The sequence below is a fragment of the Neomonachus schauinslandi genome, chromosome 2 (genome assembly GCF_002201575.2).
Source record: "Neomonachus schauinslandi chromosome 2, ASM220157v2, whole genome shotgun sequence".
Classification (NCBI taxonomy): domain Eukaryota; kingdom Metazoa; phylum Chordata; class Mammalia; order Carnivora; family Phocidae; genus Neomonachus; species Neomonachus schauinslandi.
This window is the reverse complement of record NC_058404.1, coordinates 21,460,470-21,485,237: the sequence shown is the minus strand read 5'-3', so window position 1 is coordinate 21,485,237 and position 24,768 is coordinate 21,460,470. Positions and strand designations below refer to the sequence as shown.

Sequence of the window (24,768 nt, the reverse complement as noted above, 5' to 3'; positions counted from 1 at the left end):
AAAACTAAGTAATATTACATGATTTTTAAAACTTGTATATCCTTTTCAATAATAATTTCTACAACTGAAAAATTGAATTATTTTTAAGGTTGTATACCTTTTAATAGTGCTTTTTTCTTATATTCTCTTTTTAAAGTTGTTTTTGTCAAATTTAAAAAGTATATAAAATTATACAGTTGACCCTTGAACGATGCAGGGCTATGGGCACCAACCCCCTGTGCAGTCAAAAATCCATGTATAACTTTTGACTCCCCCCAACTTAACTATTAATAGCTTACTGTTTACCAGAAGCCTTACTGATAATATAAACAGTTGATTAACACCTGTTTTGTATGTGGTATGTATTATATGCATATTATTACAATATGCATACACCTTATTTTATTCTTACAACAAGATAAGCTAGAGAAAAAATATTATTAAGAAGATCATAAGGAAGAGAAAATACATTTACAGCACTGTACTGTATTTATTGAAAAAAAAAATCCATGGATCAATGGACCTGTGCAGTTCAAACCTGTGTTCAAGGGTGAACTGTATATTCCAGCATTCAGAATTAATACTTGTTAACATTTTGACATATTTGTTTATAGTTTCCTTTCAGAGATAAATACTATCTAAGTGTGCTGTCTTTTTTAATAGCAATATTAAAGAACTTTAGCTTCTTTCTTTTTTTTTAAGATTTTATTTATTTATTTGACAGAGAGAGACACAGTGAGAGAGGGAACACAAGCAGGGGGAGTGGGAGAGGGAGAAGCAGGCTTCCTGCGGAGCAGCGACCCGATGCGGGGCTTGATCCCAGGACCCTGGGATCATGATCTGAGCCGAAGGCAGAAGCTTAACGACTGAGCCATCCAGGCACCCCAAGAACTTTAGCTTCTAATAGGGTTTCTCTTCACTTTTTTTTTAATTTATAGTTTTAAGACAAAAACTGACAACGTGGTACAAAGTTTACATTTAAACAAAGTTTTCACAGAAACCTAACACATGCCTAAGAAGATTTTACAGTGGATTTTTAGGTACAGGTCTAGACAATGTCGAGAACTGATGTATCTCATGATCCAAGACAGCATTTTGGGTATTAGGTAATTCCTGGGATTAGAAAAATTTTGTTTTGTTTTGTGTTTTTTTTAATTATTATTATGTTATGTTAATCACCATACATTACATCATTAGTTTTTGATGTACTGTTCCATGATTCATTGTTTGCATATAACACCCAGTGCTCCATTCAGTACATGCCCTCTTTAATACCCATCACCAGGCTAACCCATCCCCCACCCCCCGCCCCTCTAGAACCCTCATTTTGTTTCTCAGAGTCCATAGTCTCTCATGGTTCATCTCCCCCTCCTATTTCCCCCCCTTCATTTTTCCCCTCCTGCTATCTTCTTCTTTTTTTTTTTTTCTTAACATGTATTGCATTATTTGTTTCGGAGGTACAGGTCTGTGATTCCACAGTCTTGCACAATTCACAGCGCTCACCATAGCACAAGTGAACCATGGCCCCAGTATGAAAGTTTAATCTTCTCCTGAGACCAGGGCTTTTGAAGTCCTTCCACTCTTAAAGTGCCGCCACCAGTGGTTTCAGAGTTCACAGTTCAAGAAGCAGAGAGGCTCCAAGAGTTTTCCATTCTAAGAGCATGGGCCTTTCTTTCCCTAGTCTCCCACTTTCTATACCACCCTCTCCCCCTCCCCAAATACCTCAGCCAGTTGCTTGGATGAACAAGCTGGTATTTATAACTTTATAATTGAAAAAGAAAGGGTCTGGGTGCCTGGGTGGCTCAGTCGGTTAAGCGACTGCCTTCGGCTCAGGTCATGATCCTGGAGTCCCGGGATCGAGTCCCGCATCGGGCTCCCTGCTCAGTGGGGAGTCTGCTTCTCCCTCTCACCCTCCCCTCTCTCATGCTCTCTGTCTCATTCTCTCTCTCAAAAAAATAAAAAAAATCTTGGAAAAGAAAGGGTCTTATCAACATCAAGGGTTAGCATCTCTAAGACAGAACAGTCGCCTGGCCTATGTTCCAATAAAACTTCCCTCCTTAACCAGTTTCCATTCTACAAATGACAGCTGCTGACTAACTGCTGTAGTCCTTTGTTGGGAACAGCATTAAGCTCAGGCAGGGGACACATTGACTTAGAAGTTTCAGATATTCACAGCTTTTAAACAGTCTCTCACAGTCTTCATTTAGGTTGCCAATGACTTTTTTTAAAAGCTAAAATATTCTGGACATAAAACCAAATCATCATTAGGTTGTTCTTTCCAATGTTTCACCATTTTCCCAATAAGGCCCCAAATTTTAACAAAAATGATTCTGTCTTCCTTCCTTCCTACTCCATCCCTCCTACCCCTAAATAGTACACCAGTGATCCCCAAAAACTACATATACACCACACTGTAAAAATGCAATTAACACTTTTGGAAAGCAGGCTGTGTGTTGTGGACATGCTCTTTGAAGATCTACAGTATCGTTTGCTCTCCTATACACCCATTCTGCAAATTTTGTCCTTCATGGAAGGCATTCTACTTTTCTCAGCAAAGTACAGAATGAGCTGCCTTGCAGCACTTCTCCTTCCCCTCCACTGGGATGGGTGTGCAAACTACACAGCTGGAAAGGCTTTATATTCCTTTGGGCGGCTCTAAGTACTGTACTGACTCTTCAAAGGACATCTCCTCAAGCCACCTCTATGGTGTCAAGACAAGTAGAATCCTTTCCCTCTCCACTTGAAACCCACGGTCAGATGTGACAGGGGCTAGTATGCAGGAGAGTTAATTCTTGTCATCTTTTTTGTCACCATCTTCTGAGAGGTAGGAATGACACATCAGACTTTCCTCATAGAAGGATATGACCCCTGTGGACACTTGACATTGGCTTCATTGGAAGGGACCAGGTCATCCTCATCACATTTTTTCCATTTCATCAAGAACATGAGCTCTGCACCAGAGTCTGTAGCTCCAATAATATGCTCCAGCTCCAGACCCTGAGCAAAGCCTCATGGCTTTTCTGACTCTTTTTTCTTCTTTGGTTTGTTCTCTCCCTTATTTTCAGAATCAGAGTCAACTTTGCGCTTGCCTTCCTATAATTTTTCTGTCCCATGTGCCATTTTCTGTGACTGTAGGAACTCGGCAATGAGGTCAGGACAGCCCAGGTTCTCTTCTGGCTCCCATGTGTTGTCTGCATCTGATGACCCCTTCCACTTTAGGAGGTAGTCCACTTTGCCTTTTCCTCTTGATGTTTGGGAAATTTTTACACCACATATTCTTCTTCCTCATCCTCTAGCACCTCCTCCACTTTCTTCTTGTTTGGTTTCTTCCTCAGTGCCCACCAGCTTTCTAGTCTAAAGGGTGATGCTGCACCCAAGAGCATGCACCCACCGTCCCATGCTAATGGTGTGTCGGACCAGTGGGGGAAGTGGCCTCCAGAAAAGGAACAAATCTCTTCACGTTCTAAAGCTTGTTTTTGTCTTAGCAATGGAAACAAAAATTAATATAGCATGTGGTTGAGAGTGTGGTCTTTAGAATCAGAATACCTAGATACGAATCTCAGCTCTTTTACTCAAGAACCTTGCCAAAGCTAATTAAATTTACATGCCTCATTTCCCTCATCTGTAAAATCAGGATAGTAATGGTCCCTATATTACAGGATTATTTTTTTTTAAGATTTTATTTATTTATTTGTCAGAGAGAGAGTACAAGCAGGGGGAGCCACAGGCAGAGGGAGAAGCAGGCTCCCCACTGAGCAGGGAGTGTGACCCTGGGATCATGACTCACCCTGGGATCATGACCTGAGCCAAAGGCAGGTTAACCGACTGAGCCACCCAGGCATCCCACATTACAGGATTATTAAGAGAGCTTAAAATGGTCAGGCACATAAGAAGGTCTTGGTATGTGTTAACTTTTTTTTTTTTTAATGTAGCTAAATAGGGACTTTGTGTATGGATAGCAGCAAGGTTACAATGCTAGGTATGAGATTATTGCCTCAGCTTCAAATCTGCCCTTCATTGCATCTGCTTGTAATGCTGGCGTTGGAACTTGCAAATGTTTCTTTTTTGCCGATAGACTGTGCAGCAGGCACACTGTAGGCAGAAGAGGCTTCTTTCTCTGACTGGTGTGCCTCTGTCCTGCTTGTTCCCGGAGCACTGTGAAACACCCAGTGACACTCACCTCAAGCTCTTCTGTGTCAGGGGCCAGGCAGAAGATGGAAACCACACAGTAATTTGAACAGATAAGCTTCAATATGAAGAATTGTTCACTATTTACAAGAGGTTAGCTACTAAGAAGGAATCAAAATTCAAAAGAATATTCTAGGGCTGAGGGAGAAAACCTAAGGAAAGAACAAACTTGGAAGGGGGGCTCCCTCCCTAGATTGGGATTTAGGCCTTGTTAGAAAAGGTGTATTCACAGCTAGAGCTTTTTTCCCCACAGTTGCTGGGCTGAGGCTGGCAGACCCTAAAACGTAGCTAGGACTGGCTACCTGGAAACTGCCTGCTGGTGTGCATTGGGCCAGTGTTGACAGACAGGGAACCATGAGATAGAACTGACATGCAGGAGATCCCCCACTATGATGCAAGTAGGCCAAGGCTGGTTGGTGGGCAGGGAACTTCAAGTTGTGACCTTCCATTGGGGTACAGGTAGGCCAAGGACTCTAGGACTGATCTTACTTAATGTTTGTTTGTTTATTCGTTTGTTTGTTTCTTTATAAAGAATCCACAAGAGGGTACATAGTAAAATCTCCAGGTATTCAAGTTCTTCCAGACAATAAAATTCCAGCTTGAGGGAAGTGACCTGCCAGAGCATTTTTAAGACCTGTATAAATGAGTAGAGGAAAAGGGAAGATGAGTCACTCTATAGTTGGTGTTATGGACTGAATGTGTCCCCTCAAAATTCATATGTTAAAACTCTAATGTCTAGTGTGGCTGTATTTGGAAATGGGATCTCTAAGGAAGTATAAGGTTAAATGAGGTCATAAAGGTAGGCTCCTGATCTGATAGGATTAGTGTCCTTATAAGAAACGACATCAGAGAGTTCACTCACACTTTCTTAATATGCCCACACACTGAGGAAAGACCATGTGAGGATATAGAAAGAAGGTGCCATCTGCAAGCCAAAAAGAGAGCTTTCACCAGAAACTTAACATGCTGACACCTTGATCTTGGACTTGTAGCTTCTAGAACTGTAAGAAAATAAATTTCTGTTGTTCAGGCCATCCAGTCTATGGTATTTTGTTATGACAGCCCAAGCTAATAGAGTTGGGTAAGTTCAAGGTGATTCATTTAGGGTAAAATAGTCCAAACTATTAATGATGTATTATGTTTATTCCTTCCGGTTGCAGTCTAGAAAAACTATCTTGGGAGTCATGTAGCCAGGCCTAGAAGACTGTGGCTCAGTGCATAGCTAGAAATTTTGTCATTAAGGGTCAGCCATCACTCTTAAGAAATAAATAGAATACCACATACCATATAATCTAGATGTTTGGAACTGAGCCAGGAAGACTGAGAGAAAGGTGGTAAAGGCAGATGGGAGCCTCAAGGAAATGCCAGGCCGTTGGAATAGTTTTGTCATCATGGACACATTTAAAGAACTCCCAACTTATAGTACCACAAAGGCATTTGGTACCTCAAACTTTATACATGGAGCTGAGCTGCCAAAGACTATTTCTGGACCCTGCTGATCAACAGAGTAGACACTCTTGATGAACTGATTCTACTGGCCAATGGAGAAGGAAGTGTTCTCAATTTAGTTTTCATTTAATCTTTACAGTTTGTGGAGTTGGTATTTATTTGCCCATTTTTTACAACTGAAAATGCTAAAGTTCAGAGAGGTTATTTTTCCCAAGGTTACAACTAGGAAGTGGTGAAGTTGGCATTTGAACATAGGCCTGAAGGATTGCAAAACCAATGCACTTTTATTCCAAAATGCCAAGTTGTGTAATGTGGAAGAACTCTGGATTTGGTCAGAGACTCAGTTGCTGTCTGTATGACAGTGGTGAAGGCTTCTCTAGAGTAGGCTAGTAACTCTTTTGTAAAATGAGGCTAATAATATATGTGCTGTTTGCTTTTTAAAAAGTAATGTAGCAATCCACAGCTTTTTCTAAAGTCCATACATGTGTGTGTATGTTTCTTTAAAGCATGAGCTTGGTTTCTGTCTTTTTTTGCCCATTCTTTCATAACTTGTTTTTTTCTCACCAAGCTGTGTGTCCTATAAATCTTACGCAAGTACCACCTCCTGATCTACAATATCCTTTTTAATGGCCATAGACTACTACTCATTGATGTATTATATTAAAATGTTACTATATCAATATATTATAGATTTCTGATTCTTGTCTTATAATTGGGTACTCTTCCAAACTCTGGATATACTGTAATTTATGTTCAGTATTGTGTATTTCATTTTCAGGTCTTTTTTCAAATCAGATTTGATAGGGGTTTGTCTATTTTATTGATCTTTTTAAATACATTTTTTAAATTAAATTCATTTACTGTTTTATTGTTTTGTTTACTTCTGCTTTTATCTTTATTAATTATTCTTTTCTGTTTTCTTCAAATTTATCTTATCCTTTCTTTGGCTTCTTGAGTTGAATACATATATTTACTTTAAATTCTTATTTTTAAAAATATATATTTAAGGATATTAATTTTCCCATTTAGTAATGGCTTTGACCAAATTACACAGATTGCTGTTTGTGAGTCCCTAAGTGTCCATTTTCAAAAACTGTATTCTCAGTTTTCGTTTCTTTTTTAACCCAAGAATTGTCTAATTGTATAGTAGTGTATCTCAAACTTTCCAAAGTGGTCTTTTTTATGTTCATTTCTTTGCTGATAAATTTTAGCATTTTTCCATATGAGGCAAGGAATAAAACCTGAATGATTTCTTTTTTAAAAACAACATATAACTAACTTTCAAAAATACAATAAATAGGTAATAATATAAGGCATAGCTATATATGCACTGGACAGCTTAAAAAATAAACCATCAGCATATATACCTCTATCATAATTCTCTCTTCCCCAAAGAGATAACCATGGTTCTAAATTTGATTTTTATCATTCCCATGAATGTTTTCGTAATTTTATTACAAATGAGTGTACCCCTGAATAATATATACTTGTTTGGTAGTATCCTTTTATAATTTGTATTTTTATTTAATATTATATTTAAGAAATTTATCTACATTGATATAAGTATGCCTGGTAAATTTATATTCACTACTCTATAATATTCTGTGAATATTTCATTGAACCAAATAACTTCCACATTTTTATCTTATTGATATTTTTGTGAAGACTAATATATGGTCAGTTTATATATTTTGTTTATTAAAAACAAATAAGCATCTTATTTTTGTTTTGTTACACAGATTCTTTTTCTTACATGGTTTCTTCATTTGATCTACCCATTCTTAGTAGAGATGTATGTACATCTCAGCCATGATTGTGAATTGGCCAAATTGCATTTTTCTAACAGGTTTTCCATCATATAATTTTAAGTTGTTTTGTTTTATGTGTGTAATGTCTTCTTGGTGAATTTTTCTTTGTCCCATTTAATGCTTTTGGCCCGTAATTTTGTGTATTTTCAAACATTTGGGGCAATGTTTACCTCTGACTCTTGTAAGGAATGTTTATATTGCTACTTAAAAATATGAGTTCCTCTTTTTTAATGAGAGAGTCTAACCCACTCATATTTATTGACATATCTACATCTGTTTTTGCTGTATTACATGAGCATGTGTAATTTTTTTCTCTTTATGCCCCGACATTAGATTGGTCCTTTTTTTTTTTTCCTCTTTTCTGTCTCTCTGGTGGCTTGAAAGTTGTACATCCTGTTTCTAGTCTTCAAGTGGTTACACATACAAGGCAAATTATTGAACATTTTTGACTGTATTGCCTTCTCCACCCCACAGTTCTGAAGCCAATTACATTAATGCCAGATAATTACTCATTTTTAATATGCTTCAATTTTTAAAGGAATCATTATTTAATAATTGTAAGTTTTACAACCACTTTCATGCATTCATTTATTTAGCAAATATTGAAGAACTTGCTACAAGCAAGAAACTGGGGAAGCTGAAGTGTACCCCTTAAAAATTCCTGCCTTTGTGGAATTTATATTATTTCAGAAGGCTAGATGTATAAATTTTGTATTTGTCAGTATATTTATAGTATGTAAAGGCCAGATGAGATCATCACAGAAGTAATTATAGGTTTTAAAAAGAGAGTCTGAGGACTGGCAAAGAAGTAAGTACCAGCAAAAGTACAAAGAATGCCAGAGGAGTAAAAGGAAAATCAGGAAAGTGATGTCTTGGAAACTGAGAAAATTATTTTAAGGAAAAAAGAGTTATCAAATGTGTCAGATGCTGTAAGATGAAAACTGAGAATTAACCTTTGAATTTAGCAACAAAGAGTTCATCCATGACCTTGATAAGCAGTTAGTGGGGTGGTAGAGGGGAGAACCTATGAAGTAGAGGAGGTCAGAGACAGGAAGTGAATGCAGGAGACAAGGTGGAGAGGAAGGGAAGAGTAGCTAAATGGAGAAGTAGTACAGGAAGCCTTCTAAAACTGGAGGAATGCCAACATGTGTATGCTGAAGGGAAGTGTTCAGTAGAAGAGGGAAAAATAGTGAGGGAGTAGGCCGGGCAAGAGAGGTACTGCTGGAGCAAAGACTTTGAATAGGCGAGAAGAGATGAGATAGACACCCTAAACCTCTATGCATACTGCCTCCTTAGATAACTTTTACTCACATCATCCTCCTGTCAATATTGAGATGATATCTGTGAAAGTACTTTGTAAACTTGTAAAGAACCTTATAATGTAAGCTACTATAACAATGCAAGTGGAGACTTTAGACTAAGTGGTCAGTTAACTTTTTTTTTTTTTTACAACTTTTTTTTCTATTTGATTTCAGCCAGGGCAATACTATTGGCTGGTCTTCAGACTGTGTGTATTTCCACATGGACACATTTACCTAGCATCAAAACACTTCACCTAGAGTACTTGGGATTTTCCCACATTGGAATTTGATATTTAACCTTTCGACCACCCAACAAGCAGAGAAACTTACCCCTTTTATCTTCTTAGAAGCTTGTAAATGAGCCTGAAGCCATTTGAGAAAGCCAAGTGTAATACGTGAACATCTTTTTAGCTGGAATAAAAATAGATGTGAATAGAATTTCATAAGATTCTTATCCAGAAAATATAACCTAAAAATCTAAATTTAAAACATTTTTGCTCTTCGGTGTTTTATAAAAATGTTAGCCCTGTTGCCAGTATCAGGTAGGTCATAATAACAAATGCTCAGCTTCCTACTTGAAATCAAATAAATGCTTAATTATTCTTTATTTTTAAAATTAGTGTTGGTTTGATTTAATATCAAGCCATTTTTAAAGAAACTAATAAGGGTAAGTAATCAAAATAATGTTGGTTAATACAAATGGTTTTTATTTTTCCTTCTTCCGTTTTTCATTCTCATGGCTCTGTTTCTCACCTGCTAAAAGGTAATACATTAAACAGTGTTTAGATAATTGATATAATTGTTTCAAGCTACCTCTTTAGGGTATTATCAGCTTGTAGGCATCAGTTTCTCTAATTGTCAAGTAGTGAATCTTTTATCTGGCATTTAATCTTGCCTCCCTGGGAAAATCAGACCTTACCACAGAGTAAATTTTCGAATTGCTGACCTGAAGTAACATGAGACTGTGCCTTGGCAGTGAACCTTTGCTTTCTGTTATTCATAGGAAGGATAATGATGTACACTGTTGCCTGAAGACCCTTGTTTCACTACCTTAAGAAGTAACATCTAAGTACTAGTTGCAAAGGTCTGAGTTTGGAAATTCCAAAGAAGATAATTGCACTGACACAATATTTTTATTTCTTTTGGAAAGATGAGGTAATTAAAAAATGTAGCTTTTATTATTTCTCCCACTTCTTAAACATTCATCTTGCTCATGTCAACATGACTTAGAGATTCCACAAAGTTACGTGAAAAATGATCATTACTTATTTTTGTGAATAAATTATGTATTTTGTTTTACAGTTGTATTTTAAATTTTTATTTCCATGTAAACTCTCCATTTTTATAAATAGGAAAACTGAGATTAAAATGTAGCTCACAATTTTTCAGTAAAACATAAAAGATAGAGCTTTCTAGAGCTAGAAAGAAAATTCCCTAAACATTTTTAGCAAACTTGAAAAGAATGTTAAGCAATTCCCATAAAATAATTTCTTAGAAGGTATAAAATGTAATTTCCTAGGAGGAATAAAATGAAAAGGCAAATTTAAATTCTTTTTTACCTCTAGATTTCTGTGATTTCATTTTTCTGCTGTGTGGCCTTGCACTTAAATATAAGATAATTTATGTGCAAACTCTGAGATCCATGCTTGGATAGTTTTCATTAGCGGTTGTGCAAGATCTTTTTGAAATGAAAAATTCCATTTTCTTTACAAAATTTGCCACATCTAAAAATTTTTCAGTGATACCTTCCCTTAAACTTAAATGTCCATATTCTCCTAATCTGTGAAAAATAACACTGTAAAAATTTTAACATATCTTTTTAGAATATGCCCATATAAAGCCAAGAAACCATAATTATATTTAATAGTTAATATTTGTCAGTCACACATGCTATAGTGTTTCATTATTTTGAAGTTTGATGATACTTTATTGTCAGAGTGAATTTTACTATATTTTTTTTTTTTTTTTAAAGATTTTATTTATTTATTTGAGAGAGAGAGAATGAGAGACAGAGAGCACGAGAGGGAGGAGGGTCAGAGGGAGAAGCAGACTCCCTGCCGAGCAGGGAGCCCGATGCGGGACTCGATCCCGGGACTCCAGGATCATGACCTGAGCCGAAGGCAGTCGCTTAACCAACTGAGCCACCCAGGCGCCCCTGAATTTTACTATATTAATGAAAGAAATGAAGCTGTTAAAATTTGAAACAAGTTTAAAAAATAAAACTTAAGTTTATATATATGAATTTTCAGGTAATTTTATTTTTCTCTGTTACTTGGATCATAGATTTAGAGTTTTTAGGGTTTTTAAAAATATTTTGAATATAGCAATCTGTCATCAAATTTAGTTTGGGAATAACTCAGTTTTAGAATTGTAGAGCAAAAATTGGAAGACCATTATATTTTTCCCTATAAATGGTTCAATTCAGACTTTGTAAATCAAGCCGTAGGACGGTAATTACTGTTTAGCCTCCCATAGCTAATGTGGGTAGGTCTGTGGAGGTAGAACACAAAACATCTGTTTACACTGGACGTCTCTCAACATTTAAGGATGGAGGACCAGACCCAGTGTTTTCTTAATCTCACTGCAGTGTTTTGTGGAAAGGTCAGAGATACAGAAGCATTTTGCTAAATTTGGAAAAAGCAGAGCTAGGGAGAGTGCAGATGTAAACCTTAAATTTCAAGTCAATAGTGGCTGTGTCTTAAGACTATGGAAAGAGATACAGAATGCAGAAGATAAAATGTGTGGAACTCTCAACCTGGGTGAATCATAGCAGTTTAGTATTTCCTGAAAAATACATGAAGGTGATTTGGAAGTGTTACCTCCCATGAGGCTTCCAATCCTACAGATGTGGTTTGTTCTGGAAGTGAATTTCTCCAAGTCTTTGTTAAACATACATGTAATTCTAATATTTTTCTCCCTTGTCCTTTATATCCCATGAGTCCTTGATACCCAAAGTTGGTATAACACACTGCAAGCTGTTGACCATAATCTCTTCTCTTCCTCCCTAATAGTTAGGGCTGTAGATGCCCAGTTTTTCATTTTCCATCATCCCTTGTGCTTAAGTTTGGCCATGTGACTAAGTTCTCTTCAATTGAATGAGAGCAGAAGTGATTTATACCGCTTTGAGGCCTGGCCAATAAAGCTTATCACATGAACTTCTTGCATGCCGCCCCCCCCCCCCCACCTCAGTTGATAATGGCTTCACCCTGAGTCTCTGAAGCAGAGTTCCCTGATCCCACTCTGCAACCCTAGTCCCAGAATGTCCTCTCTGGACTCTTATGAGAGAGAAATGAACACCCTTCTGTAGTGTTTGAGCCATTGTATTTGAGGAGTTTAGCCTATCCTATCTAATACAGTAGAGAAAGGATTAATTGGTAAAGGCTTTGAGCACTGAGAAGGGAAGAAATGATTATTTTTTGATGAAGGTAAATTGTATATATATATATGCTATGTACATAATAAAAGCTACATTTTTTAATTACCTCATCTTTCCAAAAGAAATAAAAATATTGTGTCACCAGTGCAATTATCATATATATATATATATATATATATATATATATATGTATATGTCAGCTGGATTGGTCTCCTATATTCTTCTGGTATGAAAGTTCACCTAATTGCAGACCTATAGGTTCAGCCTGACCATAGATACTAAGACAAAGGAGCTTAATGGCTACTTGTCCACTTTTGACATTATTAATGGAAGTGATCTCCGTGATTTAGTCCTAGTCTTATGGATTCCTATCTTACACCCCAGTGGCCTTATGCCAATTTTCCAGGGATTAAATTTCTTCTTTCTGAATCCAGGCTTCTCTTGATTTGGTCTACTCATCTCTTCTTTGAATAATGGTCTTTTTTTTTATTAGCATATAATGTATTATTTGTTTCAGGAGTACAGGTCTGTGATTCATCAGTCTTCCACAACACACAGCGCTCACCATAGCACATACCCTTCCCTTTGAATAATGGTCTTAAGCCAATTTGCCTGCTGCTTGAACCACTGTGTATCACCTTATTCCTGGCTGATATCCACAGTCTGGGTCTTGTACTTGGTTCAGGATTGTGTCAAATAAAACATATGCTCTATTTCCCTTACTTTTTCTGTTCTGGCTTCTCTTCCCTCTTCTGCTGTACCCTCCTGCAATCCTTCATGTAGGAAAAAGGGTAATCTACTAAATTTGAGCATCTTCCAAATCATATTTTTATTTATCTTTTTCTCCAACAATAAAGTACTTCTATGTTATAACTACCACTATTCATTCAAATTTGAAAAGCTATATTCTCTTCTATCTGGCCTTCCCTAATTCATATACTGATAAATTTCTCACTAAATATATTGTTCATTTGTTCTTATTCCTCTAATCAAAAGTTAGAAAAATTTGTGAATTTCATTAACCCCTTTTGAAGCAATATTATAGAAGCAAAAATTATTCTTTATTGTAGAAAAGAATTGGTAATGTGTAACTGAAAGAAGCTAAGTGAAGTAATATGTAGCTAGTAATATTGTAATTATAGTTGACCCTTGAGTAATGCAGAAGTTAGGGGCATCACCACCCCTCCAGTTGAAAACCCCTATATAACTTTTGACTCCTCCAAAAATGTAACTATTAATAGCCTACTGTTGATTGGAAGGCCTTACTAGTAACATAAGTAGTGGATTAACACATACATATTTTGTATGTTATATGTATTCTGTGTTCTTGCACAAAGTAAGCTAGAGAAAAAATGTTCAGAAAAATTATAAGAGAATGTACATTTACAGAACTGTACTGTATTTGTTGAAAAAATTGTGTAAGTGGGCAGGTGCAGTTCAAACCTGTGTTGTTCAAGGGTGAGTTGTACTTTAAAATTTTAAGTACATAGAACCCTTTTAAAATCTAAATAGGAAAAAAAAATCTACATATGTAGTTTTTATGTATTGCAGTCACTTGGGAGGGGTGAGAATTGAGTGCTCCACATTTTAAGACTTAAGCAGCAAATTACTTTTGCCTGTATCCCACTTAAGAAGAGATTCATTTAACCAGAATTTTTACTGTATTAAAATAATAAAATGAAAAATAAATCTCATATACCTTTTATTGCAATAGCTAAACTTAAGCATTTACCAACGTTAGTTTTTTTTTTTTTTAACATTTTATTTATTTATTTGACAGAGAGAGAGTGAACACAAGCAGGGGAGCGGGAGAGGGAGAAGCAGGCTCCCCACTGAGCAGGGAGCCTGACCCGGGGCTCCATCCTAGGACCCTGGGATCATGACCTGAGCCGAAGGCAGATGCGTAACCAACTGAGCCATCCAGGCGCCCCCCAAAGTTAGTTTTAAAGATGTGTTTGAACAACTTTTTAAAAAGATACCCACAAATTATGCCATATCTTTCTCACTAAAACTTTTGATTATCTTTTATTATCTCACTCTAAATTCCTAGTTTGGAATCAAAAGCTTCTCTTTTGTTTGTCCTTTGTCTACTACCTGACCCAGACTCGGTATCCCTTTGGCTCCTTATTACCCAGTTGCCAATTTTGTTTTCATTCACAAGCATTTGTTTATTCACACAATAATCATTTACCAAGCCTCTTAGATGTTCCAGGCATTATGTTCATCACTGGTTAAGTTCTTATAAACGTAACAACTACTACTCCTCACAAGGAATTCCTGGTTAAATGGCAGAGACAGATATGTAAACAGATAATTGCAACCGAGTATGAATGGGTGAAAGGAGTACAAGTGACATAACAGGGATGTATAAAGATCTAAGATAACTAGGATTTTTTTTAAAGGTTTTATTTATTTATTTATTTGACAGAGAGAGAGACACAGCGAGAGAGGGAACACTAGCAGGGGGAGTGGGAGAGGGAGACAGGGAGCCCGATTGCGGGGCTTGATCCCAGGACCCTGGGATCATGACCTGAGCTGAAGGCAGACACCTCACGACTGAGCCACCCAGGCGCCCCGATAACCAGGATTTATTTAAAGTACAGTATTGACTCTCAGGGAACTCTCAATACTCGCTGTTGTCAGAGTTTCAGATATGTTATTACAAGGATGTGATTAATTAGGATTGATTGGGAGCAGTATCTTATACAATACAGAGGACATGACTGCAGAAGCTTTATGACAGGTCTCCTTTCTGAGAGTCTGAGTGGAAGAATCACTGAGATTATTTGATAGGGAGCAGAGATTGATCTTCTTGGAAATAGCTGCAAAAGTTTCTCACTTCCAGAGAAATGAAAAGCAGAGTTGATCTAAAATATTGCTGGAGCTAACCATACCTCAGAGGCCATTATAGTTCCCAGAGCTCATCTCAGGCACAGAGTGAAATTAGACTCATTCTTGTTTCTACCAACAGGTTAGGACTAGCTATTGGTTAGTATTAGTTTAGTTGGTTTCATGAGGTACTAGCAGTAGACAGCTACTGAATATGTTGATAATTAGCAGATCTCCATAGCAGACACTCTAAAATAAAGCATTTAGGAGACCTGATAAATAGCAGCTTAACACCTACCACTGGGATGAGTGGATAGGCAAGCACTGTAATCCCAGGGGAACTACTGAAGGATTCAGGAAAAGGCCTCAGGCACAGGTTGGCAGGTACTGAGTACTGACACTGGGAAATAAGGGGTAGGTTCTGACAATAAGAAGCAAATCGGAAGCTCAGTTCCTGGTTCCAGAGCAGGACGGACACCACCACCCAAATCTCTGGCCCGAAAGTCTTTGATTATTCCCAGGGTGGGACAGGATTGGTTCCAGAGACTGAAGTGAATGAAACAAATACCACAAATAGTGCTTAAGTATCTTCAACAGGTGCTTTTAGGAAGAGGAAGTCAAGGACACTATTTCAGTATCAGAGTTCCCACAATGAAGATTCTGGTTCTTCTGAACACCAGCGAAAACAGGAATTCAGGGTACAAATATTAATTACATTTAATCTCTAAGGATTTTTAATTAGAACAAATTTTTTAAATTGGTAATTAATAAGCTATACTTCACGGATTGATGTGCTCCTTATTGCCTAACAAAAATTATGTTTCAGTCTCCCTGCATTTAAAAAGAGCTTTTTGAGTGGGTCTGCTGATAATAACAACAACAAATAACTTCCAAAGGCAGGAGTACATGCAGAGAAAAGATTTCACCTTAGAATAAGCCATTTAAAAGAAGCATCTCCAGGAAAGATGGAACGTGGAAACTTTGTGTTGAAGTTTGAACTTTGGAGAAATTACTTCTTAGAAGCTTAACCAGTCTTCAGCTCCATCTATGCTTCTAGTACCCACCAGCTAAGTTCTTAGAGAGGCCATTTCTCTTTGTAGCCACTATAAACTTGAGGGTTTTCTCTTTAATATTCCTTAACAATTTAAAGGCTGTCACTTCCTCGGTTTCCTAAGTAGGTGTTTTTTAGTTTGACTGTCAACCTATGGAAATTAAGAATTTTTCTTAGATGACCATGACTTATATTAACTCCCTGTGGTTAACAAATGGTCTAGTTATATTTTATTGCCACTTTTGAAAGGCTTATTTTTTAAGTACATAATATTGGATTGATAATGGAGATTTTCATTTTAATAATTAATGTTTTAACAACTAAATGTAGATAATTCAGGTTTTTTGGCTTTCAGGTTTGTTTTTCCATTCACCTTAGCTATATTATACTTATTGATGGTTTTTCTATATTGGGAATTTGTGATGCAAAAGGTATTATTTAAATAATAAACAGTACATATTAATGAAAAATGTTTAGATTAATTTTAAGTTTTAGAAGTTAACTTTAGAAAGATACATTGGATTTAGATAAGCAAAAAAGGTATTAAAGTAGATCATCCAGTGAATACTGGTATACTTCACCTGTTCCTTGTAATATAAGGATTATACCCATAGGTTCACACCAGTGTGCTACAGGGAAATGGCTATATTTGTTTTTTAAAAATGCTCTGAACATTAACATGATACAAGATCATTGTCATTTGTAAGCAAGCAAGACTGCCAAGAGGATTAGTAAACTGGTTTGAATATCATTTTTCACCTTTATTTATTGGTTCTTGTTTTTGAATAATCATAATAGTGATATTAGAACTTCAGTAGGTTTAGATTTTTTTAACTTTGTGAAGTTCAAAAGCAAAGCTGAATCCTTTAAAGGTCTGAGAATTCCTTCTCATATTTTGGGAATCTTCTTGTCTGAAGCTGTCCCTTTTCTCAGGGATTCTAGTGGATCAAGTCAGGTATCAGCTGAACTTCATGGACCACTGCTCCTTATCAACCTCGTAAACACTGTAAAGTTTAATGTGGTTAGAACTGTACCACAGTAAACAAACAAACAAAAAAACCTGAATTCTTCATCTGTGCTCTTAGATCATTCATTAAGAAAATAGTCTGTTTTGGGGCACCTGGGTGGCTCAGTTGGTTACAAGTCTGCTTTCAACTCAGGTCATGATCCCAGGGTCCTGGGATCGAGCCCCACGTTGGGCTCCCCGCTCAGCATGGAGTCTGCTTCTCCCTCTCCCTCTGCCCCTTCCCCCTCATTCTCTGTCTCTCCCTCTCTCTGTCTCTAATAAATAAATAAAATCTTAAAAAAAAAAAAAGAAAATAGTCTGTTTATAAACCACAGAGAAAGAAGCACGTGGACATTTGGAAGGTTTGAGACTGAATGGGCATATATGGGTAGAACATGATTAAACCAAGCTTACTCATATTTGTCTCTAGAAACAGTTTTAGATAAAGTAAGTAATCTTCCAATTGATTATTTTATAATTAACTTATTTGTATATAGTGCACATACCAAGTATCTGTTGGATGAATGAATGAATTTACATTAGCTCATTAGTTGATTTTAAATATTCATCTTGGAAACTAAAAATTGTTAAAATATAATATAATTGAGTTTTGTCCAATACCTTTTGAGTTTTTGTTTGAGGATTTCTATTTATGCTGGTACTTGCCCAACACATTTTAAATTTTTGGTTGGGGACTCATATTTCTATTTGGGTAAAAAAGGTAAAGAAACAAGAGGACCAGATGATCTCTAAGGTCTGTGAAGACCAGTCTAACTCTAAACACATTTATTTCCAGTGAACAAAGGAAAAGAGATACCTATTCCTGATTTAAGGTAGAAGATAATGATCAAAACCAACAGCAGACATTGCATTTAATGGCAATTCATTAGAAGCATTCTCTTCAAAACATGGAACAAGATAATTATGCTTACTATTACTGATAACTATTCAGCATCATATTTAGAGACATAGACCTCTCATAATTAAGACAATGAAAATGAAGTATAAATATTAAAAAGGAAAAGCTACAACTGTCATTTATTATGAAAGGATTTATGATTATTTACTTAGAAAATCAAAGGAAAAAAGTTATTAAAATGAATGAAGGAGTTTAAAAAGGTAATTGGATAGAAAGCAAATATACGAAAGTCATCAGAAATAACCAGTTGAAAATGTAACAGGAATAAAAGGTTCCATTCACAATTCACAATTACACAGAAACTATAAAATGTACCAAAAATGTACCGAAAATACGTAAAACTTATATGAAGAAAACTGCAAAACTTTACTGAAAGACATAGTTGAAGACCTGAATAAATAGATATCCATGTTCCCAGATGGGAAAAATCAAGTCTCCTAAATTACACCAAAATTGAGTGTCATCCCCAACAAAATGCTAGTAGGATTATTTAAATAGAATTTGACATATTGATTTCAAAGTTCACTTAGAGAAGAAACTTGAATATCAATCACTATGAATATTTTCTAAAGATTGATAATAAGATGAAATCTTGCTTTAACCTAATATCAAAACATAACCACAAGCTATAATAATTAAAACAGTATGGCATTTGAGTAGGGAGTAACAAATAATATAAAGAATATAAAGCCAACCAAAGTATTGATTTCCTTTTCTGCTCTTCATCTCATCCCATTCTCCAGTCAGATGAACCCATTCCTCCCAGTTGATGATAACTAGACTGTTTTAGGATCCGGCCAATATACTGGATCAACATGGGAAAATTGGTTTTTACTTTTTACCAGTTTATGTTGCATTTGAGCAGTGCCAGTGTATATTATTGCACTATATGATTTATCTCACTAAATTGAGAAGAGGCAGTGAAGGAAGCAACAAGTGAGCAGTAGCAGGAAGCCCTTTTAAGCACCCAGACTCTGGTTATCTCTTATACATAAATCATATTCTTCCCTTTTAGCATATACTTTTTTTGTCTGGGCATGAACCATTCTCAAATACCTTCCCAGTCCTTCTTTTAAGGTGTTGCTAAATTTAAGACCTGTAGGCACCACCTAATACCATGATCAAAAATGATGTGTATTATTGCTAAGGTAACAAGAGGTAGAATTCATTAAGTGGAGTTTTGTTGTTGTTTCAAGTTTTTATTTAAATTCCAGTTAACATATAATGCAATATTAGTTTCAGGAGTAGTATTTAGTGATTCATCACTTACATATAACACCCAATGCTCATCACAAGTGCCTTCGTTAATCCCCATCACCCATTTAACCCATCCCCCGCCCACCTCCCCTCCAGCTTTTTCTCTATAGTTAAGAGTCTGTTTTATGGTTTGCCTCTCTTTTTCCCCCCCATGTTCATTTGTTTTGTTTCTTAAATTCCACATATGAGTGAAATCATATGGTATTTTTCTCTGATTGACTTATTTCACTTAGCATAATACACTCTAGTTCCATCCATGTTGTTGCAAATGGCAAGATTTCATTTCTTTTTGATGGCTGATTAATATTTCATTATACATACACACACACACACACACACACACACACATGCACACACACCACAATTCCTTTACCCATTCATCAATCAATAGACATTTGGGCTCTTTCCATAATTTGGCTATTGTTGATAATGCCATTAAGTATTGGGGTGCATGTATCCCTTTGAATCAATATTTTTGTATCCTTTAGGTAAATACCTAGTAGTGCTATTTCTGGATCATAGGGTAGTTCTATCTTTAACTTTTTGGGGAACTTCCATCCAGTTTTCCAGAGTGGCTGCACCAGTTTGCATTCCCACCAACAGTGTAAGTGGGTTCCCCTTTCTCCGCATCCTTGCCAACATTTGTTGTTTCCCGTGTTGTTAATTTTAGCCATTTGGACAGATGTGAGGTGATATCTCATTGTAGTTTTGGTTTGTATTTCCCTAATGATGATTGATGCTGAGCAACTTTTCATATATCTGTTAGCCATCTGGATGTCTTCTTTGGAAAGATGTCTATTTAAGTCTTCTGCCCATTTCCTAACTGGATTATTTGGTTTTTGGGTGTTGAGCTTGATAAATTCTTTATAGATTTTCGATACTAACCCTTTATCAGATATGTCATTTGCAAATCTCTTCTTCCATTCTGAAGATTGCCTTTTAGTTCTGTTGATTGTTTCCTTCACTGTGCAGAAGGTTTTTATTTTGATGAAGCCCCAGTAGTTCATTTTTGCTTTTGTTTCTCTTGCCTCCCAATCTAGTAAGAAGTTGCTATGGCTGATGTCAAAGAAGTTACTACCCGTGTTCTCTTCTAGTATTTTGATGTTTTCCTGTCTCACACTTAGGTCTTTCATCCGTTTTGAATTAATTTTTGTATATGGTGTAAGAAAGTGGTCCACTTTCATTCTTTTATATGTTGCTGTCTGTTTTCCCAACACCATTTGTTAAAGAGACTGTCCTTTTCCCAATGGATGTTCTTTCCTGGTTTGTCGAAGATTAGTCGATCATACAGTTGTGGGTCCATTTCTGAATTTTCTATTCTGTTCCATTGATCAATGTGTCTGTTTTTGTGCCAGTACCATATTGTCTTGATCACTACAGCTTTGTAATATTACTTGAAATCCTGAATTGTGATGCTTCTAGCTTTACTTTTCTTTTTCAAGATTGCTTTGGCTATTCGTGGTCTTTTGTTGTTCCCTACAAATTTTAGGATTGTTTGTTCTAGCTCTGTGAAAAATGCTAGTGGTATTTTGATAGGAATTGCATTAAATGTGTAGATTGCTTTGGGTAATATAGAAATTTTAACATTTGTTCTTCCAGTTATGAGCTTGGAGTATTTTTCCATTTCTTTGTGTCATCTTCAATTTCTTTCCTACAGTGGAGTTTAAATGAAAACTTAACTCTACTTGGTCAGATTTTTTCTGAAACTGTTACTCAGGTGGTTAAAGGATTCACACTGTCCTATAGTTCTGCCTGTTCTCTCTGAGTAGAGAATGGATTAGAGGCAAAAATCACAGGCCATTACTGTAAAATTTTAGGGAAGTAGTGTGTGCTTACACAAAAGTGGTGGCTGTGGCGGATGTGAGAAATTAGAGGGAGAACAACAGGTTTTGTTGATTGATTGTTAGTAGAAGTTAAGGAGAAGGAAGAGTTGTCAGCATTAGCTCATGGAAGGTGGATCAAATTCCCAGCTGCAGTGGTCAAGCGGGTTTGGCGTGCTGGGACCAATGACAGACACTTAGGAAGGAAAGTTTCATGAGAAAACACAGGTACATCATAAGCAGTAATGGCAGCAGCAGGTAGAGGCGGAAGTCACAGCTCAAGTCCATATTAGATCATAACAAATAAAGATGTTATGGGCAAAAACTGTGGTTCAAGATGTTAGACTAAGGCATGGCTTCAGATAATGGTGCAGAAACCATGAGAGCTCCACACAGAGTGGTCCTTCAGGGAATTCTCTGGAAATCAGTCATGGTTGATTGGGGCCAGTTAGGTCCAAGGAAATGGCCTAGCAGGAAGAAAGCAGGAGAGAAAACTGTGGTCACAGACAAGATTGATTTCCCTGTCCTAGGAGGAAGAAGAACCCCCTGGAATATATGTATAGAAAGGGACCTAAGATGTTAGACCAATCCTTGAGGACTATTCAGGGAGATTATTGCCCATTATTGACATTAAGTTGCTCAGTGTTTCACTTCTCACCCATGACAGAGCCAAAACAGTTTCCCAGTACCTATGGATTACCTGAGTAATTGTTACTAACATACTGCTGAACTGGCTTGTCTCTGGTATGGAGCTGCGTTATCTTTCTAAAGCATCATTTTCTTTGTGTCATTGCTCTACATAAGAATCTCCTAAAGCCATGTTTTCTATCAGATTAAATTCCAGTGTTTTAGTCTGGCATTCAGAAATCTTATCAGTTTACTTACCCTTTTCCATGAATGCAAATCCTCTGCTCTGGGAAGGTTCTTACCATCTTTTCAGATATTCTTTGTAAACCTAGAATGCTCATATCTTTTCCTGACATTAAAATTCATTTTTTTTCTTCCTGAAACCTTTTTTTTTTATTTTTAAAGATTTTTATTTATTTATTTGAGAGAGAGAACATGAGGAGGGGGTGGGCAGAGGGAGAGGGAGAAGCAGGCTCCCCACTGAGCAGGGAGCCCGATGCGGGGCTCGATCCCAGGACCCTGGGATCATGACCTGAGCCGAAGGCAGACACAATGACTGAGCCACCCAGGCGCCCCAGAAACCTTTTTTTTTTTTTTTAAGATTTTATTTATTTGAGAGAAAGAGAGAGCACAAGCAGGGGAAGCAGCAGAGGGAGAAGGTGAAGCAGGTCTCTGATCAGGGAGCCCGATGCAGGGTCCCAGTTCCAGGACCCTGGGATCATAACCTGAGCTGAAGGCAGATGCTTAACCAACTGAGCCACCCAGGAGCCCCATGACACCATATTAACTTCAATCTCTATAGTGCTTTTTATTTTGATTTACTCTAACCTGACTCATTACTTTCTTCCATGTTTGTACCTTTTGTCTCTCCAACTGCCATTTAGTCCCTCCATATAGATTGCATATTTCTTAAAGGCAGAGACTATATATTCTATCTCTTTTACATGCCATTAAAAAGTAGGGAATGTGGGGCGCCTGGGTGGCTCAGATGGTTAAGCGTCTGCCTTCGGCTCAGGTCATGATCCTAGGGTCCTGGGATCGAGTCCCACATCGGGCTCCCTGCTCCTTGGGAGCCTGCTTCTCTCTCTCTCTCTCTCTGTCTCTCATGAATAAATAAATAAAATCCTTAAAAAAAAAAAAAGTAGGGAATGAACCTTTCTTTTAGTTTTTAATTGACTACTTGTGTAATGTTTTTAAAAGTCTTAGTCTTCAGAATAGTGGGAAAAGATTAGTCATTTGCCTAGCTTTTCATTTAATAAAGTGTAACTTAGAAATACAAAATGTAGTCTCCTTGTTGAAAGTTCTTGTGGATTGTTTTGATACGACTTCTCAAGATATTAGATATTTAAATAATTTTAATAGTTTACACATAATCTGCATTATGACCTCATAGACATGGAAGAGACAATAAATAGAATAAGCTTGCCATCCTAAATAATTTTTTCTGATACAAAGTAATTTTTATGAAATGTTCAAAATATAATTATTGTTGATAATCTTGTAAATTGCTATTAACTCCCTAGGGCAGAGTGAAAATATATATGAAAAGATTTTGATTGATCAATCAAATCCACTCTTAGGAATTTATCTCAAGGAACTCTTTGTACGTATATGTAAATATATTCTATCCTGGTCATTTTAACATTGTTTTATAATAGTAAAATACTATGAATAACCTAAATAAATATTCAACCATATGTAATTCATAAATTGTGCTATCGTACATTTACTATGAAATTTTATACAGTTACTAAAAAATGGTCTACTAGAGTATGTAGAGTATTTAGTGACATGAGAAACTAGCCCTGATATATTAGTAAGTGAAAAATATCAGATTACTGAACAGTGTAGTGTAATCCCATTTTTGCCGAAAAAGAAAAAACTATATCTATAAATTTTTTAAATTCTGTCTTCTGAATTAAATATAATAACTCTTCATCACTTTTGTAATAAAAAAAATCCTTCTATTAAAAAATAAATTTGCTGTGGTTCAGAGAGAAAGGACCAGTGAAAAATTATCCACAAAGAAAGGTCTTGTAATTAAGGAAAACAAAAGAGACTTCCTGCCCCCTGCCCCCCGCATTTATACACACTCTTCTAATTCTGTTAATCTTAACCTTAGGTAGAATTCAGAACAACCATTGGTAGTAACTGTACTATAGTGATCTAGAGTTAGCAACTTCAGTTCTAATCTAAGCGCTGACACTAAGTGGTTTCCTTAGTGGTAGCCCTGAATAGCATATCAGGGTTTCACTTTCTTTTTTTAGAAAATCAATAGACTAGGGGCACCTGGGTGGCTCAGTCAGTTAAGCGTCTGCCTTCAGCTCAGGTCATGATCTCGGGGTCCTAGGATTGAGTCCCACCCACATGGCACTCCCTGCTCAGCAGGGAGCCTGCTTCTTCCTCTCCCTCTGCCTGTTGCTCCCCCTGCTTGTGCTCTCTCTCTCTCAAATAAATAAATAAATAAAATCTTTAAAAAAAACCCAATAGACTATACTGAACAGAATTCTGATTAGATCAATAGAGAGCACATAGTAGGCATTCAGCAATAGTTAGTGTTCTTTCTAAAGAAACTACTAGCTCAGAAAATTTCATGTTTTCTGGAACTGAAACTTCAGAAGTAAATCACAGGTCCTTTAAAGTGCCAGTTTAGAATTTTCAGGCCCTTAATGATATTTATTGTAGGATCTTTCAAACATTAGTTCATTTTATTCACATGGGTAATTTATTTATAAAATGATTAAGTTCTCCAGAAGACAATATTTCACGCTTGGTCATTTACTCTGTTAATTCACTTTCAGCATAATTAAAAGCATTTAGCTTCTAAAAGGAGACATTATTTCACACAGTCCAAATTTATTTGCTTTCTTAACTTTAGGTTGCTATCAACCGAACAGACATTGAAGACTTAGACCTCTATGCTACATCTCGGGAAAGGAGATTTCGTTTGTTTGCTTCTATAGAATGTGAAGGACAGTTATTCATGACTCCATATGATTTTATTTTGGCTGTTACAACTGATGAGCCCAAATGTAAGTATGTTTTTTAAATTCTCTTAATAATTTTATAAGATTTTTTTCTTATCTCTGGTTTGTAAAAGTGTGGAACAGGATAACTTTTCAGAATAACTAACCAAGTAATGTATTTCAAAAGACATT

The 24,768-nt window shown here is 36.4% G+C and overlaps 1 protein-coding gene and 1 pseudogene across 1 annotated transcript in view; one reads left to right on the top strand and one right to left on the bottom strand.

The window, feature by feature from the left end:
- The window catches only part of MICU3 (mitochondrial calcium uptake family member 3), a 104,471-nt gene that overhangs the window by 17,999 nt on the left and 61,704 nt on the right, over positions 1–24,768 (top strand). Inside the window, 1 exon segment of the mRNA XM_021694133.1 lies at positions 24,489–24,642. Within this exon segment, the coding sequence (XP_021549808.1) occupies positions 24,489–24,642 (154 nt within the window).
- On the bottom strand, positions 2,765–3,362 carry LOC110584095 (annotated as a pseudogene).